This window comes from Cupressus sempervirens, chromosome 1, assembly GCF_028749045.1.
Source record: "Cupressus sempervirens isolate cs-2001-9-10 chromosome 1, ASM2874904v1, whole genome shotgun sequence".
NCBI classification, from domain to species: domain Eukaryota; kingdom Viridiplantae; phylum Streptophyta; class Pinopsida; order Cupressales; family Cupressaceae; genus Cupressus; species Cupressus sempervirens.
This window is the reverse complement of record NC_143118.1, coordinates 198,728,390-198,750,402: the sequence shown is the minus strand read 5'-3', so window position 1 is coordinate 198,750,402 and position 22,013 is coordinate 198,728,390. Positions and strand designations below refer to the sequence as shown.

General features: G+C 32.2%; 1 protein-coding gene across 1 annotated transcript; it reads left to right on the top strand.

Moving 5' to 3' along the window:
* The first annotated feature begins 14,141 nt into the window (after nucleotides 1-14,141).
* LOC149576806 (tryptophan N-monooxygenase CYP79A68-like) lies at nucleotides 14,142-16,733 on the top strand. The gene is made up of 2 exons (XM_089822039.1): nucleotides 14,142-15,194; nucleotides 15,983-16,733. Exons 1-2 carry the CDS (start codon nucleotides 14,154-14,156, stop codon nucleotides 16,613-16,615), a joined length of 1,674 nt encoding a protein of 557 aa, XP_089678165.1. The 5' UTR covers nucleotides 14,142-14,153; the 3' UTR covers nucleotides 16,616-16,733.
* Nucleotides 16,734-22,013: the final 5,280 nt, after the last annotated feature.

Sequence of the window (22,013 nt, the reverse complement as noted above, 5' to 3'; positions counted from 1 at the left end):
GTTTTTAATTATGTTTTGTATGACCTTTCATTTTTTCATCCCTCTTTCCATACGCAAAGTAGTCAAATAAATTACTTTAGTAGTTCTTGATAAAAATACCTCTTCCTCACTCCATTGGAAAAACAAAATCTTTTATTTTATGGTAAAAAAATACCAATTTTAATCACTTTACAAATAATTTATTTGATTTTTAAGTGGTCTTAAATTTAAAAAATGAAGCCTCTTTTATATGAGGTCCTAGAAATTGAGTGCCCATGTGATCATGCACATGGGGGCCCACTCGACTGATTCATTTGATATGCATGTGGTGTAGCATGCCACACCACAAAATATTGTTTTCTCTATTAAAACATAAAAATTTAAGAAAATAAAAAATACGCATTGGTAGAGCTCAAAATCATGAGTTTGGACATATAATTCTTATAGTATTTTGATTAGAAAAATTATGTTTGATTCATTAATAAATGAAAGAAGGTATATGAAGTTTTTAGAAGAGGTTGATTAAAAAAAATTAGTAATCATATCAAAAAAATCTAAAAATTATATGATGTAGTGGAGTAGAGAATATGTTCGATTTGGATAGTTGTAATTGAAAAAATTATAGATTAGAAATGTTTCTTTTTTCTTTTCTTTTAAAGTAGTTGTAAATGTCATCTAACACATATTTTATTGGATGAAAAGAAGATTATTTATATGTACTATTTTTGGGGAAGTAGACCACTTGTTTTCAACATTTCTCAGCAATTAAAAATTGTTTTTCAAAAATTAAGCATCTTATCAATTCTTGTTTAATTTTATTTTTTAAATATAGCCACAAACTTCATCTAGTTTTACACATTTTATCAATTTACATCCTCTTCAAATCCCTAACAAAAAATATCACTTTTATGTCATTCAAGTTAAACAATTTTGGTATTGTTAACCATTTCCTTTATAAAAGGGTGACAGTTGGTCGTTCTTTTACCCAAATAAGTACCAAAATTTACATCCTCTAATTTCTTAGAAATCATCATAAACTACTCTAATTTCTCTCTAGAATCTCTTTTAGGATATCTTCTTTCCAATATTTAAATGGAATATACAATTTGATCAATATAAGTAATACATTGATCTTGTGTTTTCATGAGTCAAAATTACTCATCAATCATACATGTCAAATGATTCATTATTACTTAAATTACTATTTCAAATGAAATTCTACCAGAAGGAAACCATTGGGAAGTGATTTTAGTTGCACATTTATTCCTCAATTTTGATCACACAATCTTTGCATCTTATTTATCAAGAGCCATCCCTATCCCATTTGATAAAAAAAATGATGTTTCAAGTATTCTTACCTCTACTTGTCATACAAACCTTTTCTCGAGAAAAAATATAACACATTTAACAAAAAAGTTTATATTTATCTTTATTCCAAAGTATGGATCTACTTCAACTTTTAAATCAGCCCTTTTATTCTCTTTAATTTTTTACCAAAGTTCTTTCCTTATGCTTTCTCCCTACATTGTAGTGTCTATATCCCTTTGTTGGGCATCATTGCATTCCACATATCTATTATCTCTATCATAATAAACTTGCAACAATATTTTTTTTAGGCAATGTTGCTCATACTAGAGAGTTAATAAATTCATAAGAAGATTGGATTTCTTGTTCATTTGCTTCTTTTATGACCAATTTTGGGGAGTGGAGAACTGTGAACTAAGGATTGTTTGTTCATCCCTCGCCAATTTAATGAAAAGTAGTCTTCATAAATATTAGCTCAATAATCATAGAGGTTTCCTCTACCTTGATCTAACTACCTAGTTAAACACTATTTCTACTAATCTTCTCTTGATGTGGAAGATTGAAATCTTCCTCATTTGTCCAACATCCAATCTCATTTTCGGAGTGAACAAATGAAAGGATTAAAATTGAACAAGTTTTCAAAGAAGAAGGGATGTGTCTTTTTTTTTGCCATGTTGCATCCTTATATTATGAGTTGACAAAGTGAGAATGTCAAAATATTGCCTTGTGATAAACTAATCACCTCTTGATATGTAGATATGATGTGGCAACAAATGGCACAGACCATTTTCATTTCAAAACTCTAACCTAATTTTCGGTTGACCTGTTTCACGCCAAAAATAAGATTAATTCATTAGAGACAACATATATTGTTCTGACTTCATGATCTTGTGATATAAAGATGTAACGTAGTGACAAAAGAAGCAAACTTTTTCTTTTTCAAAACTCTTCCTATTGGTCACAAAATATAACCAAATCATCACAAATAATATCTATCACTCTCATATCATTAGATTGTGATACAAATAGTATCTATCACTCTCATGTCATTAGAGCCTCACATAAGAATTCCACATAAGAAGAAAAGACCCAAACCTCTTCTATTCAAAATCTTATCGGATACCTAAAACCTCTTTCAAAAAAATCTTATCTTTTCCTTTTTTTTCGGTTTGTTTTTTTCACACGCAAAAGAAGAAAGATAAATTTTAACTTTCACTACAAGAATATGTTTACCTATTCCACACCGAAATTCATGGTAGACAATATCCATAACACTTAACCACGAGGACAATTTACCACCATTCAAATGTGCGTCGGTGATGATAACCTACTTCAAAATTGACCTAAACGAGTTCAAATGTCCGGATGATAAACGTGAAGATTCACTCCGCGCAATTCCGTATTCTATTCGATCTCTCATAACACGTGAAATTTTGAGCTCCGTATAAGTTGTGTTGGTGATTATCGGCTCAATTTTCATATAAACGAAACAATTTTCAGATCGATAATGATTTCGCAGCGTTCTTGCTGAATCACACCATAAGAAACACGGCGCTATATTTTCTTCTTGTCCCACTACGCCTGCTACTTATTACGAGGATGTCTATCCAATGCTCTAAAACTTGTCCTTGGAAGAAAATGTGGCGCTTGTATGTGGCGCTTGTTTGTTTCGGAATTCTGATTGTAAACATAACCACCCAAGTTATGGGAATCAATTACTCATGTACTCTTGAGGGTAGGCCCAAACACAATCTATGACTGTGCAAAATGCCACATCATCGTAGGGAACTGCACCAAAAGAAATAATGTGCCTTGTTGGATGAAAACTATTGGAAAAAGGGGTCATAAAGAATGACATAGAAGTACAAGAATATGACACATTACCTTTAGTGATCTTAGGGTAAAGACTTTAGATAGATCATTAACAAGATGCTAACAACACACAACACAAAGCTCATGGCAAAAATGGCTACTTTGCAAATCACAAACTGGTGTACAAAACAAGAAATGTTTTTGAGTGATGCAAGATTGCTCAATGACCTAAGATGCTCCTACAATTGTCACCTTGGGTATATAAAGAACTAATGTCCACATTAAGTAACCCTAATTCTTTGACCTAAATCATAAAGATCTAACTCAACTTGTGTTGTCCATGAACTATCTTCAACTAGTTTATCTTTCCACTAAACAAGATATTCCATGTAGTCTTTTACCCTAGTACTCTTACTCTGCCCTCCAAAATTTTCTCAATGCTATCAACCTTCTTTATGGGATAATCTACATTATCTTTCAATTCCTCATCTGCTTCAAAATAATAAAATATATCTACAATATTGAACATTGGTGAAATGTCCATGTCTTTAGGTAATTTAACTTCGAAAGCATTTCCACTATCAAACTTCTTTAGGATTTTACAAGGACCAAACTTCTTCTTTAACTTACTAATAGTACCAATTGGAAATATGTTTTTCTTCAAATGAACCATCACTTCATCTCCAACCTCAAAAGATTTATGTCTTTTCCTTTTATCTTCTCTTTGTTTATACATAGGGTTACTACCCTCTAGATTCTTCTATACTTCCCTATGTATAGTCTTCATAAAATCTTCAAATTTATCTGCTTCAACACTTCTCTTTATCTAAGTATTCAAATATCTTAATTTAGTTGTTCCTCTAGGATTCAATCTATTAATTGTCTCAAAAGATGTTTTCCTGGTACTTTTATTCACAAAATTTTTATATGTGAACTTTTCTTGTGCTAAAATCAAGTCCTAGTTAGCAAGCTTATCCCCAACCAAACATCTTAGTAAGGTACCCACAATTCTATAAATTACCACCTTATTTTGGCCATCTATCTACACATGAAAATTTGAACTAAACTTTAGTTTTGTATCCAATTTCTTCCAAAGTGTTCTTCAAAAAATGAAAGTAACCTTAGTATCTCTCTCTGAAATAGTAGACTTAGGCCACCTTTGCAATCTTACTATCTCCTTGATGAATAATTCAGCCACATGTACTACATCAAATCTCTTCTTAGAAGGTATGAAATGAGCCAATTTTTGAAAAAAAATTCAACCATTGCTAGAATAGAATCACCACTTTTCTGAGTTCTACGTAAACTGAGAACAAAGTCCATACTGATATATATATATATATATATATATATATATATATATATATATATATATATATATGTATATGTATATGTATATGTATATGTATATGTATATGTATATGTATATGTATGATAATTTAGAATTGAATTGAAGACTGCTCAAGATATTCACATAGACCAAATTACAGTTTAGTTAGTCTCCACCAAAAATGATCTATATTAAAAAAAATTACACTCCAAAGGAGCATCGAGCTACACCCTCAATACCACCAGGACCTAGATTCCCCTAAGAAGAACCATGCATATTGACCTTAAGAAATCCAAGTGGAGGAGGTGACCACTGACCCACATAGTTAAACCATTACTTTCCCTGGCATCTAGGATGGTTTGGAACATTGCGATTCCATTGACTTGTAGCCCATGAGAAATCATCCTAGAAATGAAAGTTAAGGAAATTGCATATAGAAAGATCACCACGATCCATACCTCCATGTAACTTACACCTACTACCCTCAATAGTTTCCTAAAGAGAGTGGAAAATCTTCCACCAAAGATGCATGACTCCAATCTAGACATCCTAAAAGATTCATCGATTTCTCTCCAACCAAATATGCCAAGGAATGAAAGAGGGGCCATCAATCCATGCATCCTAAAGAGGTGAGGCCTTTTAGGGGGCACTCCCCTATCGATCAAAAAACTTGGGCAATGAGGAAGCATGCTGACAAGAGAAACCCCCAACACTCCACAAAATATTTTATAATTAGGTAGAAAAGGAACAATGGAAGAAGAGATGAGAGATAGACTCCTCACCATTACCATATAGCACACAAAAAGATGGGCCATGAAATCCATATTTACAAAGATTATCCCATGTAAGACAGTAGTTGTGATCCACCAACCACATGAAGAAATTACATTTGGACTAGAAAAACTTATTGAAAAAAAATTCCACCAAGGGACCTCAACATCCCCTAAAATTTATCTAGTAATATCTTGGTACCCATTAGAAATAGAATATTTAACAGAAAGGGTACCACCCCAAGCCAAAATATCTGGCCCCAACAAAGAGAAACACTCCCTAGAAGCTAAAATCCTAGAGAGCTAGACTGGTAGTCTTCCTCTGAGCCCCCATGAAGCCAATCTAAGGAGTACTTCCATCTATATCTGGAAACAACACCTAGCTAATAAGGAGTCATATAATGAGGCACTTTATCCCATCCACTAGAAAGAGAAGAATCACATAGATTCTAAAGATGAGGGTACATGGATAATCTGGGAGGGTTGTCATTCCAAGGATTGGGCCAAAGCCAAACCTTAGAGCCTCCCTTAAATATCCATAAAAGGGCCCTCTTAACTAATTGAGCACCAATCTTGAGAGTATTCCACACCATAGAGCCATGACTTGAAGAGGAAGCATGGAAACAAACCAAGAATCCACACCTCTAAAATACTTGTTAGGATTAATTATATAAGCCTAGAATTTCTATTGTCCAAAGCACCATCATTAGAAAATATTAGCATCCAAAGCTTGGCTACTCAAGATAGCAAATCGAAGGCCAAGACCCCCCTCCTTCTTAGACTTGTAAACAATCTCCAAAATTATCAAACTCCATTTAGAGTTACACATATTACCACTCCAAAGGATTTGACCAAAAAGAGCATCAAATTCCTTGAGAGAGTAAACAAGAGAAACTTGAACCATGTTGAACTATGAATAGAGAGTTCCTAAATAATAGATTGAAGAAGGGTAGCTCAAGCAGTAGCAGAGATACATCTATAGGTCCAGTTATTTACCTTCTCCTGTAGCTTCTTGTTAATCAAATTCTATAATAAGAGTCATGGCTACCTTGAAACACTGATAAGAATACCAAGATATGTCAAAGTGAGAAAATCAATCTAATACCTAAGGATATTAGCAATCCTCCACTGAATAGGTTCGCGAGTGTTAAAGAAATATATAGAAGATTTGTGTTCATTAACTTTCTAGCCTATTGCCACCAAATAAATATCCAAATTATGTTAGAAGGATTTAGCTTCCTTGACTTAAGTGATTCTTGAAAGAGAAAATTCATAAACAAATTGAAGATTAGAAAGAGAAGGTAAACCATTTCCCGAGCTCCATCCCTAGTTAGAGTTCTAGGATACCTGATACTTAATGAATCTGTCTGAACCCTCAACCATAATAATTAAAAGATAGGAAGAAGGAGGATCACCATAGCAGAGACTCCCATAAGCACATAATAACTAGGAAGGTTGGACATTATGAAGATTAGAGAAAGAGGAAGAAGTGACACATCTCATAGTCCAACTCACCCACTTTGAGCTAAATCCAAGGTAAGAAGAATATTCCTTAGAAAGCTCCATTTGACTCTATCATAGGCCTTATCCATATCCATCTTAATAAACATAGATCACTCCCTTGAGCTAGCCATAGAGTGGATAGCTTTAGTAGAAATAATCACCACATCTAAGGTTTGTTTTCCTGTAACAAAACCTCCTTGTTCTTTTGAGATAGTATGCAACCACTTTCTAAGTCTCTTAGCAGTCAACTTAGTTATAACTTTGTAAGTCATTTTACATAGAGAATTAGGTTTAAGAAACTCCAATTGACTAGCCCCATCTTTTTTCAGTATAAGAACCAAGAAAGTAGAATTCAGTGTCCAAAGCATCTTCTTTCTAGAATAAGATTTCTTAACAACTTCTAAGAAATCCTAATTAATAATGTCCTAAGAGTATTGAAATAATTCAATAGGAAAGCCATTTGGGCCATGATATTTTCCCTTAGACATGCCAAAGAACACCTCCTCCAACTCAGCTAAATATATTAGACACAAATGATAATCATTCATTTCCTAAGAAATAAGAGAGGCAGTACAAGACAAAATAATATGCTATGTTTTATCTATGAGAGGAGATTCCTCAGATAAGATTTTAGGAAAGGACTAAATAACCTCTTGAAATAAAGATGGCAAGGAAGATAATTGGATACATTGAGAATTAACCAAAACAAGAATATAGCTTTGATCCTGATGAGAGTGCATAGTTTTGCAGAAAAGGCAATGTTCCTATCACCTTCTTGGAACCAATGAGCTCTATCTTTTTTCTTCCAAAATATTTCCTCCTTAAGTTTTCATTCTTCAACATCTCTAGAAGCAAGGGATTTGGCATTACCTAGATCCTTTGAGAAACCAAGATCCATAATATGTTTAGATATGACATCTAGACGCTCCTAAGAGAGCCCCATCATGGAATGAATGTTCCCAAAACAATCTATGATCCATCTCTTGAGATGTGTTTTGACATATTAATTTTTTTAGAAGGAGAAGACATAGTTGTACCAAAAGTAGGGGCATCATCCTTCTACCAACAAGAAATAAGATCAAGAAGAGAGGAGTCTTGAAGCCACATGAGATAAAACATAAAAGGAGGACTCTTAGAAATAATCACCCTAATAGCCAAAAATTTAATTGGCCAATGATCAAAATCCCTCCAATCTAGAATTTTGGAAGAGAGAGTGAGGGCACCACTAACCCAAAAGAAACAAACTAAAAAGCTATCCATATTTTTTGAGATAGCATCGACTCAAGTCCTTCTATTTTTCCAAGTAAAGAGATTGTTAGTGGGATTAATATCAAAAAGATGCAAAGATCTATATTTTGACGAATAAGATCAGAGGAAGAAAATAACTAGCGTGACCCACCTCGCTTCTCTTCTAGAATTTAAAAAATATTTAAATATCCTATAACACCTAAGGATGGTAAGGATGGAATTTTCTAACATGCCAAATATGCATCTAGAGTTCTACTTTTCCCATAGAATCGATAGGCACATACACATTAGTAATTAGGATCAACTCACCAGAATCCAAAGAAGAAGCCATCATAGAAAGAGATGAATGAGAAGAAAGACCCAACCAAATGGAGACATTTTTGAGGGTCCCAAACTATAGCCAAACCACTAGTAATCCCCATCGCCCCAACACATTGGTATTGCCCATAAGGCCAAATGCTTAAGGAAAATTAGACCAAAGACTACACTTAAAACTTAGTCTCTTGGACACAAAAGAAAGTCTGGAGAATGATCAAACACCAAATCATGGGTAATCTTTTGTCTAGGGATTCTATTCAACCCCCTAACATTCAATGAGAGGATGATAATGACTAAGTAGAATGGGAGAAATAGGTATCTAAGGGCTTCACAACCCCCGACTCTATCATCATATCTCTGGCAAACTTGAGCTTCTCCTAGTCTTTTTTCCACCCACTCTTTAGAGGAGGATTAAATGAAACCCTTTTAAATTATCTTTTCAATAAACTTAAAGGGATGGGAGACCCCTTACCCTTACCAGATGCCAACACATCCTCAACTAATTTAGCCAGAACACCATCATTATCTTGAGGCACCACAGGATTCACCAAATCTCTAGACTCAGGAGTAATAGGAAGCTCATTTGTCTATTGAGCCACAACTTGAGATGATTCACATGAATCATGATATGGAGCTTCCCCATTGCAAACTAGATCAGGTGAGATATTAGGAGGAATACCCTCCAAAACCATACTTTTTGATACTTCAAATTAATTAAAACCAATATCTGATTATCGATCTTTGAAGGGCCTTTTTTGACCATGCCCCTTAGCTTGTGAGTGAGTAGGAATAAATCCATCTTTATCTGGGCTAATATTATTCAATTGAGTGTTTCCTTTTCCCACATCATCTACTTGTGCATACTCCTTAGCTATGTTATCCATTTGAGCTTTACGTTTTCATGTAGTGTTTGTCTGACCATCACCATTGCTAGAAGTAGATTCATATATCCCTTTATAAGATAAGACCCAAAGGAATTAATGCTACAAATGATCATACTAATGACATAACAAACATCGGAAAGGAAGGGATTCCTAGTCCAATTGTTATACCTAGGAAAAAAGGACCACAAAAAATTTCCATAGAAACAAGTAATGGGTTATTCAAATCAATTTCAACATAGATTCTAGAATGAGAGTGAACCTTTTTATCAAGGGATTGATGCACAATCACAACTAGCTTTCCAAGAAAAGAAGCATTTTTTTGTAGAATGTCTTCTCACTAGAATTCAAGAGGAAGATGTGGCAAGTGAACCCACATTGGCACATTTGAGTGGAGATATTTAAAAAAATTAAATATTGAATGCCTAGGTTTAACAAATAACCCCATGTGGTTGTAAAAATAAGGACCCCTTTAGAAACATAATCTCAATCAGATGTGCAAGAGGAAACAACAAAATAACTCTTCTAAGCCAACATGATCTCCATATCTCCTTCCATCAGCTACAAATGATGAATCCATGCCTCAAGAGTCAATAAGGGTATTAGAATACCAATAAATTTACATATCAAATTAGTCTAGTACTCAATGTCCTCCATCACTAATTTTGAAGGAATAACAAAAGAATGGTGATCTTGGCTTTTTGGAAGACAATCATTTACCTTTTTAAGCCTAGAGCTCTCCCCCACATAATATGATTTATATCTCATTGCATGCATGTCTAGAAAAGAACATTTCATATTCAAAAAATATCCATGTATGTTTGAAAAAGAACCAACTATTACCACCAATGCAAAAGAAATTCTAGACCCATGGTTTTGACTGAATTGTTGATGATTGTTGTTTGGTAGAGTTGCAATTTCCACCATAGCTTTGGTGCCATCAAATTCCATAGTTTTCCCCAATGCCTATGGTTAATCTATCAACACTCCCTACCTAGCTGAATCTAGTTTAAAGTCACCTCATTCTCAGGCTTGTTTCTTCAAATTATTCAAACTTGCAACCATTTTTTCATTCTTTGTTCCCTCACCTTTCCTCAAACTAATGTTCCAATGATTTTAGGGACTCAAACATAAGACCTCACACTCTCTAGATCTTCCATCTACCAATTCCAAATTAATCTTTCAAGCTTAGTGGCCTGCGTCAAATTCCAAAGTCCTAATATGGATCATGGGCCAAGGTGAATTAGGCTTAAAATCTCTTTCATTTGGGTTTGTCTAAAATGTGCTAACATCTAGGGATCATTATTCAATTTTAGGTTAAATGCATGTTGAAAAGTATATAGCATGTCTCCAAGAAATAGAAAATTTCTCTTTTCTTTATAACTTCACCTATTTTTAAAAGGCTAATAATGATGTCTCTCTTGTAAGGCCAACAAAATCCCATGATCTAGCTGTTAATATTTTTAGCTTCTTGCTCTCAAACACTGAGACCATGTCATCAATGTCTTGTATATTAATTACAAGCCTTGAAATAAATCTTGCAATATGATAAGAAAAATAGTCATTCAAAATTTTCTTGGTTTCTTTTCCTTGAGAGTTGTTGGGCATGGGATGAAGAAATCACAACAAAAAATCCACCAAAACTCTTTCCATAGCTATTTTAGAGTGGGGTTGTCGTTGCACCAAAAGACCGATCTTTCAATGCCTAATACAACCACTCAACTTATAGTACATAGGAGGTAGTTAAGCCCTTGTCACAAATCCCAAGGGGAGTGCTGAACAAATTTTCAACAATCTCCCCCTTAGCATTACTCGAGGGTCTGAGGATTCAAACCTGTGACCAAGCTTTGATACCACTTGTTAAAGTGGGGTTGTTGTTGCACCAAAAGATTGATCTATCAATGCCTGATACAACCACTCAACTTATAGTACACAGGAGGCGGTTAAGCCCTTATCACGAATTCTAAGGGGAGTGTTAGAACAAATTTTCAACAAGCTATGCTTCAATGATTCCTCTTTTGCCTCTTGACTTTAATAGCAATATTACATTTATATAAATGTATGTTAGCATATTGTTTTACTTTTGACAAACATTTTTCTTATTAGACTCGGAGGCTTAAAATTTTACACAAATAAATGTTTATTAAATCTAATTAAAAATTAACACAATAACAAATTACAATATTTCTATTTCTTATGAATTCCTTTAGAACTATCTTAAAATGACTTGATATCTGTGGTTGAATCCTATCTCTCTCCCATATGTACTAAATCAAAACAAATCATAACATCCACACAAAAATAAAAGCTAAACTTATGACTATTAGCTTGTTAAAAATATTATCTTTTAATAAAATCATTTACCATCATAATTAATTAAATAATATGTGATATTATAAGTAGAACTAATTCACAAAAATTACTTACAACTACGTAGCACTTATTTTTAATTTAATTTAATTGTTTTTCGTATATAATTTAACTCTATTACCATTTAAACATATTTCAAATATTAGGCAATAGCCTACAACATAATGGTAAATTGTGAGTCTCTTATCGATGAGGTCTTGCATTCTAATCTATTTGCAATCACACTTAATAAATAATAATAATTATTAATTAATCACAACAAATAATAATTAATCTTGGCTTTAGCCTCTTCCCGATAAAAAATAAAATAAAATAAAATTATTTTTCAAATATCACGTATATGTATGCATTTCTTATGAAATTTATATTGACAAAATTATCTTAATCATATATAATTCCATTTAATATTATTGAACAAATTTAAAATAAATGACTTGGTACAAATACATATAATCATGTTCTTCTAATACATTCTCTCCTTTTTACATAAATATTGTTCCATGTGATCAATTCAATCCTATTAAAATAGTAGAAAACATAATAATCTATTATCAAGTACTTTCAATTTTAATGAATTCAATCCTATTAAAATAGTAGAAAACATAATAATCTATTATCAAGTACTTTCAATTTTAATGAAATTTGTATGGGTGATTTTTAAGTATAGAATAGTAAAATAAAATGATTTTGCTACTTTTATTCATAGTTTGACAATGATTCATTTTACTTATAATTTGGTGAACTTTTTAGATTTTTAATTTTCTTCCTTCCAAACAAATAGATATTTAATATGAACAACCATCAATATTGGCTAAAACTTAAACTAAAATGTAACACATAAGTAACCTTTTCTTATTGATTTTTCATTAGAAGATATTCACAGAGGCAATTATCCTCCCTATAAACTGTACAGTTGACCAATTTTCAAAAAATCAAAAATATCATGGATTTTTCTAAAATTTTAACATTTGATTTCATGATTTGCATACTGGAAGCCTAGAATTTGATGGCCGTATTGGCCATTTTTGCACTTTTGAACCATTTATGACATGTTAAAATTTATAAGACTATGTTTTGATAGGCTATTTTTTTTAGAGAACCATCAATAAAACAAGTAAATTTATTAAATCATCAATCAATATTTGTTATAGGTAACTTACTATTATATTTAATATTATACTTAAATATGATTATATAATATGTATATTATATAAGTATGATAAATATATATTATTTTATATTATAGATGTTTCTATTTTTTTCTTTCTATTTGATTATATTTCTATTTTGGTGAATGTATATTTATATTAATTTAGAATCTTGTAAATAAAATATAACAAAATTTAAAATTGTATTTTTAAAAACATAAATTTTAAAAATCTATTAAAGTAATAGAATGAACTTAGAAACTTGTTTTCTTTCAAATTTTTGTATAGAGTACTAATTTATAATTATAAGTTATTCATAAAGAAATTTTCATATATTACTAATTAATATTATTATTAAATTATTTTAAAACAAAAAAAATGACAATCAATTTTTTTATCAAAATGTACAATGAAAGGCATGAATTTTTTTTAGCTATCATAAAAAATCATATAACAGGCAGGACGATCATCAAATTCCAGCCTGTTGCATAGTTTGCAGTTGAATATAATTTTTTTCTTTTTTTTAAATCACTTGTTAAAAAAAAAAATGTTTAACTTTGTTTTCTCTTTACTACATTTTGTGGATAGCCAACTTTTATGTTATTGGAGGTAAGTTATTTTTTGGCGAAATGTGGTGAAACAGGGAATGATAGAGGTATAGTTGGGGAGTTCGAACATATTTTTTTCAAATGTATTGAACAAGCCCAACTCCAAAAAGACTCGTTAATGTCATTTGATGCTCAAATTATTAAAATTGAAAAAAAACTTATTCCAATTTCAATTCTTGCAACCAAACATAGAAGATGCATCTTTCAACTCCTCTTCCAATTCAACTGAACAAGTCCAAATCATATTCCAGAAATTATTTTAAGAATGTGCGAATTCTAGAAGTGGGCTTATTCCAACATTATTGAATGTTTTTGGTGATGGTCATAATTAATTTTTACAATAGTTCTTTGTCTATTTTTAATGTTTCTAAATTAGTTTATTTTAAATTAATTTTTAAACAATAATTTCTAATTTATATTTATAAATCAGTTTTTTTTAAATAGTAATTTTTAATTTATGATTGGTCAATCATAATTTTGCCAGGAGTAAAATTTATTTTTTATACAAAAATTTGAGAAAAAATCAATATCTAGAATGTTCCAATGTTCTATTTCTACACCCAAATCACATGTAACATGTAACTACTGAGGTAGATAGCCAACGCGGCGACAGTTCTCACCTTCCAAATATCCTGACGTAATCGGCATCCAGGATGTCCACTCAATTCATATTGACACAAATCTGCAGATGTCAGACTTTGAATTTCATTGAACCACGTCAAGATTCATCACAAGGAATTTTACAAACATTCAATCAATAGGCTGACGACGTTTAAATTTTGTGAAATTTTGGGCCTATAAATACTAGATGAATGGCAAAATCTTCATTACCAAATCATATCCCATCTTTGGTAAAAGATCGTAGTTTTCGTTCTCCTTCCATGGATAACAATACTTCTACATCGTTGTCTTTCATTTCAATTATCAGGAATATAGGAATCGATCAAACCCACACTGCAGATTTTGCAAAACTACTGCTGAATCCCACCATTGTCATCCTTCTTGGTATATCTGCAATCATACTCCGTTTGGTGAAGTCTTGGACACAGAAAAGCTCGGTATCTAATTTGCCTCCAGGACCCCAACCATGGCCAGTGGTTGGCAATGTTCCAGAGTTGTTGTGCAACTCACCTGGTTACAAATGGCTTCACTCTCTCCTCCACACCCATGATACCCCCATTCTCTGCGTTCGTCTGGGAAGAGTCCATGTCATTGCTGTGAATAGACCGGACATTGCAAGAGAGTTCCTCAAGAAACATGATGCTGTATTTGCATCTCGCCCCATCACAATGGCTACTGAATACTGCAGCAGGGGATTTCTATCCACTGCACTTGTTCCATGGGGAGATCAGTGGAAGAAAATGCGGTGTGTGCTTGCCTCCGAGGTGTTGTCAACCTCACGCTTTAAGTGGTCGCAAGGAAAGAGAATGGAGGAGGCAGACAATTTGGTTCACTGGATATGGAAACAATGTTGCACGTCTCAAGACAAAACCAAGGCTTTAGTCAATGTGAGAAGTGCTGCGAGACACTACTGTGGAAATGTGATAAGAAAGCTCATCTTCAACAGGCGCTACTTTGGGAGTGGAGGTTGTAATGGGGATGGAGGCCCCGGCGAAGAGGAGGAAGAGCACGTAGAAGCTCTGTTCAAGGCGTTGTGTCTTCTGTTTAACATGTGCGTCTCTGATTACATGCCTTGGTTGAGGTGGCTTGACATCGGAGGGAGCGAGAGAGAGATGAGAAAAGCCATTCACATTATAGAGAAGCATCAAAGTCCACTGGTAGAAGAGAGGTTTCGTTTGAAGCGTGGGTGTAATATGTCTTTGGAGGAACCGCAAGATTGGTTGGACATCTTGATTTATATGAAAGATCCCTCTAGCGGGTCTCCGTTGCTCAGCTTGGAAGAGATCAAAGCTCAAGTCACGGTAGTTTTTAATTCTTAGAATAGAAATATCTGAAATATAATTTTTTTTGTGATATTGCGGTGTATTTTTAGAATTAAATTTATTGATTCATGGTTTGTGAGAACATTCATTATATTGTAGTGATGTTCAAAGAAGTGAAGCATCGACTTTGTGGTAGGTCACCTATCTCAGTACTATGATCTCCCACGATTTCTTGCTGAAGTTTTAAGGTAACAAGATAAGTGAGATTAACCATGGACAATACTTTGTAGTTAAGTGCATTTGAGCTGGAGTAATTCTCAAATGGGCAACCTCACTAGTTAACAGAAACCTGACTGAGAGGCCCAATTTCCAGTTTCAACCATCATCATGAAGTGAAAATGTTAGTTTTTTATAAATGGAATACAAGATGGACCTAAGGATGAGTTTTTAAGTAATAATTAATTTATAGTGAATTTAAATTTTATTATAAACATATAATCTATTTTTAAATTATTTTTGTTATATTTAGATGATATTTTTGTCTTAATGTTTTTGGATTTTTTCTAATAAAGACAACTTCTCATGTAAGAATGTTTCACTTCTATCAACATCATCTAGATGAAATGAATACTAAGTATAGCCATGAATTATTGTGAGCCACTACAAATGAAACATGAATCAATGAGTGTAACTCAAGAACACATAGTTGAATTGAAACATGAATCAATGAGTGTAACTCAAGAACTCATAGTTTAATTCTAGCAATAGAACATACAATAATGTGTATATAATGGGAATTAAATTAACCCTAGGCTAGTGATGTGCAGGAATTGGAAGTGGCGGCAGTTGATAATCCCTCGAACGCAGTAGAATGGGCATTAGCAGAGATGTTGTTGCAGCCGGAGATAATGCAGAAAGCCGTGGAGGAGATCGATGGAGTGGTGGGAAGAGATCGGTTAGTGGAAGAAGAAGACCTAACAAAGCTGGTGTATGTGAGGGCATGTGCAAAGGAGGCGATGAGGTTGCACCCAGTCGCACCCTTCAATGTTCCTCACATGGCGATGGAGGATGCCACAGTTTGTGGGTATCACATTCCCAAGGGAAGTCATGTAATACTGAGCCGCATGGGATTGGGGAGAAGCCCGAGCGTATGGGAAGATCCTCTGCTCTTCTACCCCGATCGTTTCATCAAAGATGGTTGCAACAACGATGTGGGTGTTGATCTGACTGACCCTCAACTACGCATGCTCTCATTTAGCACTGGAAGGCGTGGATGCATGGGAGTCAAACTAGGCACTTCCATGACAATCATGCTCTTGTCTCGCCTCCTTCACTGCTTCCACTGGTCCACTTCTTCCATTGCACCTGTTCAACTTCAGGAAGGTTCCAATGATATCTTCATGGCCATTCCACTGCATGCAATGGCTACCCCTCGTCTTCCCCACCACCTCTATCCCTAGATTTAGATCACTTTGAATATATGTTTTGAATAAGACATATGAACGTTCCACTTCGTTTCATGGAATATCTACGAACTCTTGAATAAAGAATGTGAAATGGACATTTATTCAGATATAATTAAGTTCCAGAGCTGCTTCTTATTATAAATAACTCATCAAGAGAGCATGTCTAGGGAAAAGTATTAGACAAAAGCTTAAAAATTCATCAACAGTGAGAAGTATTAGACCAAAATCCTGTTACTAATAGAATTTCATTTCATTGCACTGTTTCAGCTATTAAAGTATAAATGGCATTCCAATGTCTCATCAATTAAAATCTTCGTTGTGGAAATCCAAGTGTAGTTTAGTTTATTATTAAGAATTTTCATTCTAATGAAATATAGAGGTTACACTGATTGAAAGATGTGTTGTAGATAATATAGAAATTATGAAACAAACATCAGGATCTATTACCTATTCTTTACCATGAATTTAGGGTCAAGGTTTCTTTGAGATGTCACATTCATGTCATCTCTCTCTATTATGAGACTAAGATCAAGGCTTCCATGAACTTCATAGCAATTTGAAATGAAATGAATAATAAATTGCAAGTTGGAAAGGATATCATATAATAAAATGAGAATCTATGAATGGAAAAATATGAAAAGGAAAAAGATAAACTACCTAATATAGAAAATATACATTAGTAAATTTGAATAATACATTAAGAGAGGTGAACATAAATTTTTAAAATAGCATGCTAAGAGCATATTATAACTCGCATATTATTAAATATCGCATTGCACAATGAAAATATTATAAAGCAATAATAATTAAATATTAACATTATTAGGTTGATAAAATAATGACATAATTGAGTGAGAAGCTCAAACTTCTAATACTTTGTAATGTATCTAATACTTTCTAATTGGATAAATATCTTAAGGTTTTAACTTTTATTAGCCTTCCTTTTCTTTTTACAAACACGTGAAATTTTATTAACAAAATTCCTTAATAAGGTGATTCAAATAAGCTATATGTTTAAGAAGTCGTAGATATGCTATTTCTAAACATCATTTAATGTTACAATTAAGAAATAATTTATAGTAAGATTCAAACTTAAACATGTATGAATAATTAGATTAAATAAATCTTTTCTAAAGCATGACCATTTCAACTATGATCCTTTAGTTAGATAATATAATCTATATAATGAAAAATGATATCATCTACTTCACACCAAATATTCCTAGGAAGATACCATATATTTACATGTTAAATAGAGGACAACCTACCTGTCCAATACAACTAAAACATTTTCACTTAGAAGAAAGAACTAAAAAATATTGAAGAGATGTGGGGAATTTAGTTCTAAGAGGGGTTTTTCAAATTTAGTAGTTGTGTATTTATCTTCTAATTTTTTCCCATCCTTTTAGAACGAAATGGGTTTGAATTTTTTTAAGTGGTGCTTCATGGGACTGTTATCCCCAAGTTGTTGATGAATTACTATATTTAAGGAAATTTGTATCAATGAGCTCTATATTTTGTAGCATTAATCATGCTTCTGTTACAAGATTCTTATCATTATTTTGATGTTGGATTATTTAGGGAATTGATTCTTATCTTGTTAGCATAAAATTTTCTCCTTCGACTTATTTCAAATATGACTAGGTATATATTTGTAGTAATACATAATCAAAATTTTGTTTAAATTTAAAAATTCTATTAGTATAAATCTATATAATTATAGGGTACTAACACCCTTATATACCCTCAATTTTTGTCTAAAACTCATAGAGGACCCTTGTTTGGTTCTAATATTTTTGGATCCTTTTTGACATCTCTACAACATGTTCTTACATAGATAAGTGGAAGAGATAGTAGGTTAAAGGGGCTTACCTTAGTCAAACCCATGTTTAATAATGAACCTTGAAAATGAAAGGAAATTACATAAGGAAAGATGAAATAAAAGTTAGATTTGAATTTTAATTTCCTTATACCTTGATGGTAGAAGTATCTAAGAATTTCATCACTAGTGTTAATGCAATTTCTTTGAGCTCCATACAAACCCAGAATTAAATCATGAAAGATAATCCTTTGAATATGGGTGTTATATTTTACCACGATGATTTAAGAAGAAGAAGAATTCCTTGCTATTCTTAGTGATGCTCTTGAAATCATATTACTTTATTTCTTGATTGATTCAACATCTTCCCTTTTTCTCCTTTTCTTATCAAAGAATGGAAAGGGTGGGCTTTATATAGTCATCTCATTTAGTAAAGTTAACTTTAAAATGACTTAGAATTAATGATAAATACTTATGGGGCTTATCTTTAGAGAATGTAAAACTATAGAATATCATTCTTAAAATTTCAAGAAAAGTTTTTATAAACAATTTGGTTTATATTAAATTATACCAAAACAAAATACTATATACCCAAATAAATTCCCTATGCCTAAAAATGTATTAAATACATTTAAAAATGGTCTATATCTAGGAGCCATTTTGCAACTCACTCAATTAAATAAAGCTTCAAAGGGAGAAAGCTATTAATAGTTTCTAGCTATCAAAAGATGAGGCACGTGAAGATAAGATCACACGTCAAACTTTAAAATGAGGTAAGACTCATCTTAGAGAGAGGAGATGGAATAATTTGGTGAAACCAATTAAGAGCGGAAACCTAATACCAATGAAAGTATTTATTTTAATTACTAAAGGTCAAAATAGTTTTAGGAGAACATAAAATCAATGTTAGAATCCATATATACTAAAGTGAAGTTAAAATGAGCACCTGGTCAATGATGAGATTACTTTTAGGATGGCATACTCATGAGAATGACTCAATACTCAAATTTTAGCTCGTACTATAATATTTGAGATCTCTAAATAAATATAATAGTTATATTGCATCAAATAAAGAAAAAAGTAAAATGTTGTATCATTCTTCATATTTTAATGGGTTTCAAGATCATCATGTCATTATGAGAATATTTGTGGGAGAAAATTTTCCAAGAGGGGGTTAGTATAATATCTATAAATTTGATCCCAACATGCTAGTACTCCATTAATTTGGTGTATCTCTAAAAGATACCATGTTGTAGAAAAAAATGGATAGTAGGAGAATATAGAAAAGACACTTAAAGTAGATTGTTAAGAAATTATAGTTGATCAATCAAAAAATAAAAATATTGATCCTACTCAATGATGGACAAGTACAAATAGAAAATGAGCAGTTGACTTCATAAGTGATTCTTAAATCGAGATACAAGATGATGGATTGATATTATTGGACGAAGCAATGGAATGAAGAAAATATGGTAGAAAAAGCCATAAGACAACACATATTTAAATAGGGATTGTAAAAAAATCACTTTACATATCGGCTTAATCTAAATCAATTATCAAATTCACATATAAGGATAGACTATTCTAATCAAAATTATTGTTAAATAATAATAAATTATTCACAAGTAGGAAGAATATTTTGTTATAAACTAAAAATTATGTAATCATAATCTTATATAAATATAAAATAAGGCTAATAAAATATGATTGCTTCAATCTCGGTAGTAGCATCATCTGTCATGAATGCGTTAACATGTCAATCTTGTTTAATCTTCTTCACTCCTTTGTAGACTATGGTTAGCCATTCATTTATATCCTCAACTTTATTTCTTGATGACATGGCCTATGCATTAGGTACATTGGCATCTTGTTCATCAAATACAAGCAAGGTATTGTTGGAAATATAAGAGTATTAAATGAGGGGTGAGGGGTGAATTAGTTACCACTAAAATAAATCTCAAATCCCTTAAGATTATTATAATATAAGATCAAAACCTTCCTGAAACTAAATATTTTTTTGTAACTTGGTTAGCATAGGATCACTCGGTTAATAGTAAATAATTAATGTCACTCAGTTAACACTCCAAATATAAGTCTTAAGATATTTCATGTGATTAACCTTGCTTAAATTTGTTGTAGAAAGATAAAACAAATAATATGAAGACAAAAGACACCAAGATTAAAAGTGGAACCCCAATTTGGGAAAACCACCAATTGCAACTAGTTACTATTTTTCAACCTTCTAAAATGAGCCCTGTTATGAGTCAACCCTATTAAAGGTTACAAAACACACTATTAGGGGTGACCCCATTAGAGGATTTAGTCCACCTTGTTAGGAGTGGCCTTGTTAGAGGCCTTCAGACACCTCAATCTTGAAATGTCACCTTGTTAAAGGATTTACAAAATAGTTGTTAGGATAACTGTATTAAGAGATTTGATTCACTACTACAATTATTAGAGAGTAATAATGACTTGTCCTGATTGTTGATGCAATTTTCTTTTCTTATTTTAGATCTCAGTTCTAGCTTGAATACATGATCCTCCATTATCAGAATGCTCTTTCCAACTTAAAATCAACTCTAGATATTCAAAATTCTCCCAAATTCAATTCCTTACATCTTCTTCAATTGCACTTTTTTACATATTCAATCCTCAACTTGGCCTTATACTTATATGATTTACCTTGTCAAGTTGACTTGAATACACTTTCAAGTAACCAAATATTAACCTTTGAGTCAGCTAGAATTAACCAATAAATCTATCAAACTCAAAATATTGAAAGTCAGTTGATACTAAGTTTAGTACTCACTCAACATAGGAAAATCATTTGTTAATCGACCTAACTAGGTCAATACTAACTCTAAGCTGACTTCCCTTCAAACTTCCTTTGGTAAGTAAGTGAACTCAGTTGACACTATCTTCCAGTAAAATTCCTTTGGTAATTGAGTGAACTCAGTTAACACTAGTTCTATGTTGTCTTTCCTTGAATGCTCAACATATATAGGAAAATTCCTTCAATGCTCAAGTGAGTTCAGTTGACACAGATTGATTAGTAAAGGCTTGACATTTGTGTAACATCAAAGAAAACATACAATTGAATAATTGTATTCAACAATCTCCCTCTTTGACATTGATGGCAACACAACATGTCATGATACAAATAATTTTTTAGAAAAAAGAAGAAGGATAACATCCTTAGTTTCATTATGATTCTCATCCATGAGAACTCCCTCTATAAGTGTGAAATCCCCTGACATCAATCTCTTTAATTTCTCTTATTGCACTAACTACAATTTATCCCTCTAACAGCATAAACTCTCCCACAATAAACTTTCATAAATGACAACATAAAAGAATTTTTTTTGAAATGATGGCATAAAACTTTCTTTCTTTGACATCTCAATAAAATTCCTTATATAAAAATTTCTAATATCACAATAAACTCTCCCTCTTTGACATCTTATGCAAAAGACAACAATCAATATATTTTCAATGTACTTGATGTATTGATTTATATGCAATCTGCTCTGAAAATACTACATCAACTTAACTGATCTTCAAGATACTCTATTG

What these genes read in the sequence shown, in the direction of transcription:
- LOC149576806 (XM_089822039.1), top strand. Translation starts at nt 14,154, where the DNA reads ATGGATAACAATACTTCTACATCGTTGTCTTTCATTTCAATTATCAGG. An exon ending in AGATCAAAGCTCAAGTCACG is followed by an intron (nt 15,195 to 15,982) that starts GTAGTTTTTAAT and finishes AGTGATGTGCAG; the next exon opens with GAATTGGAAGTGGCGGCAGT.